The 11000-nt window shown below is 34.8% G+C and overlaps 1 protein-coding gene across 1 annotated transcript; it reads left to right on the top strand.

Moving 5' to 3' along the window:
* Positions 1–8329: 8329 nt before the first annotated feature.
* Positions 8330–9013, top strand: LOC128127264 (uncharacterized). Its single transcript, XM_052765712.1, has one exon. It carries the CDS (start codon positions 8330–8332, stop codon positions 9011–9013), a length of 684 nt encoding a protein of 227 aa, XP_052621672.1.
* The last annotated feature ends 1987 nt before the right edge of the window (positions 9014–11000 follow it).

The following is an 11000-nucleotide window of genomic DNA, read 5'->3' as shown; positions in this document are numbered from 1 at the left end:
ATGGAGCCCCCTAAAGTCGCTGCCATCCTCCTTTGTCGCTACTGCTTCACTTCATCTTTTCTTCTCCCTCAGTTCGTCGAAGCGCCACCATCGTGAGGTGGTGGCTACCACCACCAGTCGTCGTGTTGGGTGGCGGTGTGCTTAGTTGTGTTTGGATTGCTTTTGGATTGCTTGGACACGATTGGACTAGAACCATAACCACCACCGTGAGGTAGTGGCCATCGCCGTGAGCTGACGTTGACCACCACTACCCGAGGTGGTAGTGGGTGGTGCCCGACTAATGAAACCCTAATGGGTCCAATGAAGCCCAAAGTGATCTAAAAGCTTAACCATGTGACTAATGGGCTAGTATTTGGGTTTGAAACCCTAATTTTGGGGATTGATCGGGACCCACACTGGAATTATTTGCTAAACTTAAAATAATTAATTAATACTCATTTGCAATTAATCTAAGGCAATATTGGACTTAATGGGTTAAGTGAGAAACAGTTAATCCTAATCGTCACTTTATGTGAGAACCCTAATTTCACTTGGGCCTTAAGTTGGGCCTTTCCATTGGGCTTTGGTGATCAAGCCAATAATGGGACATTCAAGAACAATCATATGGACTAGAATAATTGAATGGGCTTTAGGGTAAGGCCCATATTTAGGGGTTGCGCCCAATTTGAAAAATTGGGCCATAGGTGGGCCATAATTGGGCCTTCATGATTATGAGATATTGGGCCATTAGAAATGCCAAATGTTGGACTGGACTAAATGGTTGGGCCTTAGAATAAGACCATGTAAAGTTTTGGGCCCAATTTGGAAAATTGGGCCATATGTTGGGCTTTGATTCATAGTTTAACTTTTGGGCCTTTGGATTGGGCCTTGATTTGAATCAAGCTAAGATAGGGGTAAGGCAGTCTTTTACCCCAAGCATGGGTGTGTTGGAAACAAATTATTAATTGGGTGTTGCTTTGATATTGACAGTTCGGGAAGCTGTCATCCAACAGCCAGGGTTTCGTCTACGGGACTTCAGCAGTGTGATGTGAGTTACTTTCCAGTAGAGTTGGGTCTAAGGCACCAATGTCAACCCACCAATAGGTGATTATGTAGGAGATGATTATCTTTGTGATAATTGTTTGGTTTGCCACTAGCTGATATGCTCTATGTGCTAGGATGCTCTGTTATATGTGTTAGTAGTAGTAGGGGTGAAATAGTACCCGGATACAAGTTGAAAGATACCGAAGGAGTAGTTAGTACCCATGCATGCCTAGTAGTATGTTTATGTTATGTTATTATGTGGTAGTGGTGGGGGTGAAATAGTCCCCGGTGGTCGGTTGAGATAAACCGATGGGTAAGTCAAGCACCCCAGAATGGCTTGACATGGGTGAGTCAAGCACCCAAAATGGCTTGACCTGGTTAAGTCAAGCACCCCAGAATGGCTTGACCTAGGTAAGTCAAGCACCCTAGAATGGCTTGACATGAGTAAGTCAGGCACCCCAGAATTCTCTAACAGTATGTTATTATATGGTGTGTGGTATGATGGAGGAACTTACTAAGCTTCGTACTTATGGTTTTCAGTTTTGGTTTCAGGTATTTTGTTTTCACAGGAAAGGAGCCGGCTCGATCTCAGTGCATCATACCATGTTTTCCGTACATGAGATCCTTGGAATTACACTCTGATATTGTTTTATCTTAATATGTTTTGATTATTTACACTTTGGTTTTGACATGGGATGTTATTATGAATGTTTCTATACTAATTGGTTTTAATTTTTGGTCTTGAATTTTGGGATGTTACAAAATGATTATGCCCAACTTAGAAAGAATATGAATTTCAGCCCTAAGTTGGTTAGACATAAAATCCAGCTGTTTGATGGCCAAAACCGCTACAAAAAAAATGGCAATCATTGACGAAAACGAAATGGTCACTAACAATAGAAGGATTCATCACTAAATGATTAAGTGACCAAACTTTTGGTCGGCACATTTCGTAACTATAAGTTTGTCACAAAAACTGATTAGTGACCAAATTATATAGTCACTAAATACCGACTAGAATATACTAGTCACTAAATTGTTGATGACCCGTTTCCTCACTAAATATTGGCACTAATCAATGAAAGTCCATATAGTCACTAAATACCGACTAGAATATACTAGTCACTAAATTGGTGATGACCCGTTTCCTTACTAAATATTGGCACTAATCAATGAAAGTCCATATACAGTTGTTTGAAAAAAATTATATGGTTAGTTTATAAGAAAGTAAGAACATGCAAACTTCGGATCAGTAGTTGATAAGAATGCAGTAATTGATAAGCATGTTGAACTGGAGGACATCTTGATTCTCATCATTGCCAACTTTGAGAAGGAAAAGAAGATATGTATCATAGTACATGTTCACGTATAAACACAATGATATTAAGAAAAGATAGATTAGTAGACATGATCAAGTACAAAAATGAATAATTTTTTTATACTTTAGAGATGCTTCACGATATTGTTTAACCAGATCATCAAAGATGCGAATAGCAATCCTACTTTCTTCAGCTATTTTGTCCTTACCCTTATGTTAAGAAAAGAGGGAGTCACTATTATATATTAAAAAATAGAACTTGAGTAAGTGAATAAAAAAGTTCAAAAAAAAGTACTTACCCATATAGGCATCAAATATGAGGACATCTCATCAAAGAAAGGCAAGAAAGAGGCTTTAAATATTTTTATCAAATTTCATTGATTTTCACCAATCTATAACATTAGTAACACATGGAATTAAGAAGGATAACTTTCAAATGTTTTTCTTATCAAGACATTGTACTTCAAAAGTGTACCCAAATAAGCATTTTACCTTCGAAATTTTTTCTTATCAATACATTGTACTTTGAAAAGTTATGAACTCGATATATCAAATATTCAAAAGTCTTCTATTTCGAGTCATATGATTACCAAATCAATTTTCAAATCCCTTGATAGGGTTCCCCAAATTTCTTTATTAATTTGTTCTTTCTGCATTACGTCAAAAAGAACTACCCATATATACCTTAGCCATCAATGTACATGTTTCTTTGTAACTTAACACATAAAGAACAACTTGGACTATGTTTGGCTTAGCACAGCTAGTTGATAACCTAACTTATTTTTTGAGCTTTTTTAACTTGTTATGTTTGGCAAGCTAAAAAATAGCTGATAAGTTACCTTTTTAAAAATGCTACTTTGAGTATCTTTTGAAGAGATTTTTTAAAATTTTCCAAATGTACTCTTAGCTAATTAAAAAAAATATATTATTCTAAATGTCCTTTTATGTCATTTTATATATTTAAACTAGTTTTTACCAAACAACATTTTTTGTCGGCTAGCTTATAAACTACCAGCTAGTTTTTTAGCTACCTACTAGCTTTTCAGTTATCAACTAGTCTGCCAAACATAACCTTTTTCAAATTGAGAAAGTGAAACTTCTCATGAAGAGGTTGTCCATTAGCCGTTGACCAATCGTTTGACTTCTTTGGTGCCGTTGACTGGTGTCACAAGTATAAACTAAGACATACATGAATATAAAATAAAATAAGAGATGTGAGGTGGGACCCACGCACCTTATGCTTTTCAACAAGGTATCCCAATACTATTACTAAACCGGTGTCCTCTAACTATATAAGATGGACCAATGAAGCAAAGGAGATCGAGGCCACTAATTGGTCAACAACATTGTTTCCTTCAAACATGTTGGTGTTTGGGATTGATAATTGTGACTGATGCTCAATTGGGGAAAGATGATTAACATGATGTTGTCCATACCCTATAGTAATCTTTAGAAGGAGCTCTGTCAAATACTATGCATACTGGTTCATCATAAAGACCATGTTAATAAGAACATGGAGGGGAAGTTGGAAAGTCATTGTCATGGTGTCTAGTAGGACTATTCATTATTTGGATAAAACCGAATTGTCCAATTGGACAAATTGGATTGGACTATTTGGTTCGGATATTCGGATTTTTGGATTGGTTTTCAACAAAACCGAATTACCAGTTTGGATTTTGGATTGGTTTTGGTTTATGAAATATGAACCGAATAATAAAAAAAAACCGAATAACAATTTATTATTTATTTATTTTTAATATAACTATAACTATTTATTAAATCTATAATTTATTTTTTCAAATAAGTTTAAAAAGTTTCATCTAATAAAACACATTAATATGCATTTTCTATTAAAAGTTCTTTATCTATTGAATATTAAACTATAATATACATTCTTAGTAGTTTATAATTTTTAAATCACAACTAAATATTTTTTTTGCTTATTTTATAAAAATTGGATAATATTAAAATTATGTCATTTTAAAATGTTTTAGTTTTTGAAAACCGAATTATAAAACCGATCCAACCAAATTGTATCGGATCGGATTTGAATTTAGTTTGGATTATTCAGATCCATATTTTGAAAACCGAAATCAATTTGGATTTACTTAATTTGATCGGATCGAACCGATCCATCCAAACGAACACCCCTAATACTGTCTAGGGGAGTTGGATGTACGGCTTAGAGGTTGTTGGTGTTGCAATGGACCCATATGAGAGATTATAAGGCGATTCAAGTTAATTGGTACCATGTGTGTATCATAGTTTCTTGGATTATGAATACCACCATCTAAATTTAACTGATTAAAGGAATATTTTGTTAACTCAGAATCTTCCATAAGAGGCATTCCTTGAAACTGACTCATCTGCTGTTTTCCACACTCAGAGGAGTCATTATGACTGTTCACAACATCCATAGATCTCCTTTCACTATCTCTCCCATCAATATCTAAAAAGTGTAAAGGATCATCAAGTTCAGAACTTGAAAACAAGAATACCCTAAGCCTCGTAAATCCATCTCATGAACCGAATTGTCGTATTCCTCCATTATATTTTTCACATCATCATCATTCACTCCTGAAACCAGAGCATCAAGATCTTCACCAAGTTGTTTATATTTCAGAACAGTCGCCCCTTGGAACAATTCTTTCATCCTTGGCATAAGTTCTTTGAATGTAATGTCTCTGGGAATACTCAAAATCCGTGTTTCACCACCAACATACCTATGTTCTCTTTCAGTATACCAAAAAATTAAAATAAAAAAAAATGGTAAAATAGAATCATTCAATTGAAATGAAAATCGGTCGAAATAGGGCTTGTAATTACCTCGTGGATTAAGCAAATTGGAAGGTTTAGGAGGCTGACTACGGCTGGACACCATCAATTTCGTTCCCGAAGCCCTGAACTGTACAACCCCGTTATGGATGGCACTCCTGCGCCTCCTCAGACCACCGTCACCAATCCACCTCCAATCAACGTTGCCTTCAGCCTTCTCTCCTCGATATCTATCTGTTTATCTCTATCGTTTCAGACCTCCCTCTCCAGGGCCGGTCCATTAGTTTTTCATGCCCAGGGCGAGATGAATAATAGTGCCCCTATGTTTGTACTATTCAATGCGCTGAACACATAACAACAAAACATATATTAATATAAACAAAAACTTGCGAAATGGGGTGCTTGGGATTACTCACTTAAAACAAATCATATTTTTTACAAAACGTATTAACTTATCTATACCAAAACAAGGTTCTGAAAATGTGTTTTGAATAGCATCTGAGGCCAAAACGCAAAAAACTAGAAAATTGTTATTATTGTTTAACAGATTCAGCTTATACATATAAAATGACCAAAATGGCATCCTTATAGTTATTATTGTCGTATTTTTTTCACATATAACAATTTCTTTTTTTATCACTTGGAATAATATTTTAGACAATAAGTTATATCAGCAAGAGAAAATGAAATGGTTATTCATTGTTCTTCCCTTCGCCTTTTCTTCCTCCTTAATCCCATTCGAGATTTTTTATTTTTATTTTGATTCCACGTGTAAAAACCCAACAAACAAATCCAAGGCTTGACTAATCATTTATCAGAATTCATTAAGTACTTACTCAATCCACCCAATTTTTGAAGCATATGTGAAGAGGATAGCTATTACAAAACATAACTACAAGTTGTTGCTGTCACTAATTAGTTTCATAGAAAACCCAAGATCCATTCTTCCTAACTAATCTTTCAATAAAAAGGATGTCAAGGAACTAAACTGTTTGATCACAAAAGAAAAGGCAGATTTTAAGGTCAAAAACACAGTAGGCCATTTGTTAACTTTTATGATCATAACAAATCAATATCAAAGACATATATTGAGGAATATAAATTTTGTTAATGTGAATGTTACTGATGTTCACAAGAGCTATACGAATCAGAATTTTAAGGTCAAAAGCACAGTAGGCCACTAGTAGCAATTTAAAGCAATGAAAACCAATTTTTAGTATTTGCTTCCTTAAAAAAAGAATCATGAGCACGGTAGCATCAATTCAAAAAACAATCAAACAAATAGGTGTGCAAAAAAAATTGCAAATCACTAATCGAATAAGAACAATAGAAAAAAAATAATAACTAGTTAGAGCCGAAAAATTAGTGATTCACTAATCAATTAATTAGCACCCACAAAAAGAAAATCAAAATTCATAACATGAAAACTATAAACAAGATTCTCAAATAAGAAATCGGAAATTACCTCATGCTCATGCTCGATCCTCGTCGCCCTAATATTTCCACATCAGCAACACCACTAATCAAAATTAAGAACTCAGAAGAACTCGCATTCCGCTTTCCACAGACTCGTTTCTCAAAGACTCAGACTCTAAAGACTAGAAATCTGGATGAAAATTTTTGAACGCAACTAAAAATGAAAAAGACTCAAACGATTGGTTTTTTTTACCGTTGGAGAGGTGAATGACAATCGAGTTAACATCGGCAATGCCAATGCTGATTTTCCAGATTGCAACGAGCCAACGACTAACAAGAAACAAGACTCCTCGTCTTCTGAATTAGTTAGGAATTAAGCGCTGATTTTTCTTTTTTTGCTTTTACCGTGTTTCATTCACTTTCCAAGCGATGCCTCTTTCCCTTGTTGAAGTATTGGATCAAAACTTTTAGCCCAAGTAAAAGGTACAACCATAAGATATAGAATAAGTCTAAATATTTGATGCCCCTCATGTTTTGATGCCCTGGGCCGTAGCCCAAGTCGCCCATGGCTTGGGCCGGCCCTATATATATATATATATATATATATATATATATATATATATATATATATATATATATATATATATATATATATATATAAACAAACAATTAAAACTTTTAGTATCACGACTTATAGAGTCTATACAATCTTTGAATCTATATTACAAAACCAATTGGAAACCAACGCATTCTTCATGTGTAAATATATTTATCATTCTTCTATTAATTTATGCTCCAATTCCACATCAGATTGTACTTCAGCTTAATACCACTATGAGTAATTTTATATAATCTGTGATGCCACAATAATTAAAAAACAATGAAGCTAACTCTAATTTTGTATAATCTATCCTACCACATCTTTGAGTAATTTTATAGAATATGTTAAAAGTAATTTGTTTTATGATTGTTTGCTTTTGTAAATAAATTCCCCCCCAAAAAAAAACCATTAAACTGGGTACCCGAAACCAGAACCAAAATTGGCAGTTTCGGTTTCGGTTCCAGTTCCAAAATATTGGGAACTGATACAACTCCGGTTCCAACATCTTAAGAACCGCCAATTCCGGTTCCGTTAAATTTAGGCAGGTACCCGCCTATGCTCACCCCTAAACACATAGATGGAGATTCATGGAGGGTTCTTTAATCACATATTTGTTGTCTCAAGTTATATTTCTTGTTGGTGATTTGTTTCACTAATTTGATTTAAGTGTAATGGGATTACTTTTGTTGACCAAAAGTGATCTTGATAAATATTAAACAAGTAAGGAAGGTGTGGAGTGCATACTTGTTTAAGTTTATTCAAGATTAAAAGTAGACTGTCATTTAGGGGCGAAGCCCCTGAACGAACGGGGGTTCGGGGGCAGCGCCCCTGGAAGTGGGGTCCAAGGGGCAGAGCCCCTTGCTGGGATCGAGCTGTATTGACCCGTTTTTGACTTGGTATTAATTCTTATAGAAAACCCGGATTTATGACAGTTTGTTGACTGTTGCCAAACTGTTTTATGACAGTTTTGACAGTTTTCAGACAAAGAAGGTATTTAACCGATTTTGGTCAGTTTTTTCTGGTACTTACGAAAATTCATATACTCATTCTCTGTTCTTTTCTCTTCTGAGTCTTATCCAATCAAAGATTAGGGAGTACCACCCAATACTTTGATTTTATAGTGAAATCACAATTCTCAGAATTTCCAAGGCTATTTTATCCTTATTGTCTTACAAAAATCAAAGTATTCTGTGATCATGGCAAGTGGTGATTCTGTGAAGGAAATGACAAGTAAGTTTGAAAAACTGAACAAGTTTGAAGGGCAAGATTTTCGTAGATGGCAGAAGAAGATGAAGTTTCTCCTTACCACTCTGAAAGTGGTGTATGTTCTGAGTACACCCATGCCATTCTTACCAGAATCTGTTGAAGATGAACCTTTGGAGGCAACAAGAAGAAGATCAAAGTGGGAAAATGATGACTATATATGTTGTGTTCATATTCTCAATGGTATGCCTGACTCTCTTTTTGATATTTATCAAAATTTCGAATCTGCAAAAGAACTGTGGGATTCTCTTGAATCCAAGTACATGGCTGAAGATGCTTCTAGTAAGAAGTTTCTTGTTAGTAACTTTATGGGTTACAAGATGATTGACTCCAGGCCTGTTATGGAACAATTCCATGAAATGTTGAGGATTCTGGGACAGTTTACTCAACACAATTTAAAAATGGATGAAGCCATTGTTGTGGCTGTGATAATTGACAAACTGCCCCCTTCCTGGAAGGATTTTAAACACAATCTGAAACATAACAAAGAGGAATTGACTTTGACTCAACTTGGAAGCCATTTAAGGATTGAAGAGTCCATAAGGACTCAAGAACTTGATAACAATCCTAAAGGCAAAAACCAAGTTGGTTTCCCTTCTGTGAACATGGTGGAATGAGAAAGTTCAAAGAATCCCAAGAAGTCTAATGGAAAAAGGAAGTTTAAAGGAAAGGATGACAAGTCTTCCAACAAGAAGGCTAAGTTGGTTTGTTGGAATTGTAACAAACTGCGTCACTTCAAGAAAGATTGTCGTCTTTGCAAAGTGAACAAGGATGGTGCTGGACCAAGTGGATCCAAGGATCCATAAAAGCAACAAGGTCAGATTTCTATTTTCATGCAGAATCCTAAATATATTCAGAATTATATTTCTGTGATTTCTGAAGCATTTTATGTGCAGGATGATAAAGTTGCATGGTGGGTTGATTCGGGAGCAACAAGTCATGTTTGCAAAGATCTATATTGGTTCAAGAACTTTCAACCAATTGAAGATGGATCTGTTGTGAAGATGGGAAATGTTGCAACTGAACCAATCAAGGGCATAGGATCTGTTTTACTTACTTTTACTTCTGGGAAATGTTTGTGTTTGAACAATGTTTTATATGTTCCAGGGATTCGTAAGAATCTCGTGTTTGAAATTGTATTAAATAATTGTGGTTACAAACAAGTGTTAGAAAGTGACAAGTATATCTTGTCAAGACATGGTTATTTTATGGGATTTGGATATATATATATATATATATATATATATATATATATATATATATATATATATATATAATGGAATGATTAGGCTTAATATTAATTATCCTTCTAGTGATAGTTCTATTTGCTTGGCTTCTAGTAGTAGTAACAATAATTTTCATAAATCTGAATTATGGCATGCTAGATTAGGACACATTCATTACAAGAGATTAAAAGACATGTCTAAAATGAGTTTAATTCCTGCTTTTGATATACAAAATAATGAAAAATGTAAAACATGCATGCTAACTAAAATCAGTAGACAACCTTTCAAAGATGTTGTTAGGGAAAGCAAGGTGTTGGATCTTATACATAGTGACTTATGTGATTTCCATGCAACACATTCCCTTGGAAATAAGAAGTATGTTGTTACTTTTATTGATGATGCATCTAGATATTGTTATATCCATTTGCTACATTCTAAGGATGAAGTACTTGATAAATTTAAAATTTATAAACAACAAGTTGAGCTTCATAAAAATGAATTAATAAAAGTATTGCGTACTGATAGAGGTGGTGAGTATTATGATCCAAATTATTTTGAATCAACTGGAATAATACATCAAACCACAGTTCCATATACACCACAACAAAATGGTGTAGCTGAAAGGAAGAATAGGACTTTGAAAGAAATGGTTAATTCCATGTTGTCATATTCTGGTTTAAGTGAAGGGTTTTGGGGTGAGGCAATGTTAACTGCATGTTACATCTTGAATAGAACTCCAAATAAAAGGAGTAAGAATACTCCTTATGAACTTTGGTGTAAAAAGGTACCAAATTTGAGTTATCTCAAAGTTTAGGGTTGTAGAGCAGTTGTAAGGCTCACTGAACCCAAAAGGAAAACATTGGGTGAGAGAGGTATAGATTGTATCTTTATTGGATATGTTGAGCATTCCAAAGCATATAGATTCTATGTTTTAGAATCTAATGACTCTGTGTCTGTAAACACAGTGATAGAGTTAAGAGATGCTATCTTTGATGAAGAAAGATTTACATCTATACCTAAACCAAGGGATATGATTCATCAATCTTCCAGCAAGAGTACTACTCAAGCTGAAGATGTTTCTGGTGGTGCAAGTTCTGTACCTGAACCTAGGAAAAGCACCAGAGCTAGAAAAGCTAAGTCTTTTGGATATGATTTTCAACTATATTTAGTTGAAGGAACAAGGAATGAGACTATTTCTCAATATCAATATTGTTTTAATATTGAAGAGGATCCAAAGACTTTCAGTGAAGCTATGGCTTCTAGGGATGTTCATTTCTGGAACGAGGCAATTCATGATGAGATTGATTCTATCATGCATAACAACACTTGGGTTTTGGCTGATTTACCTCCTGGTTGCAAGGCATTAGGATGTAAATGG

This window comes from Lactuca sativa, chromosome 7, assembly GCF_002870075.4.
Source record: "Lactuca sativa cultivar Salinas chromosome 7, Lsat_Salinas_v11, whole genome shotgun sequence".
NCBI classification, from domain to species: domain Eukaryota; kingdom Viridiplantae; phylum Streptophyta; class Magnoliopsida; order Asterales; family Asteraceae; genus Lactuca; species Lactuca sativa.
This window is presented reverse-complemented; position numbering and strand designations above follow the sequence as displayed.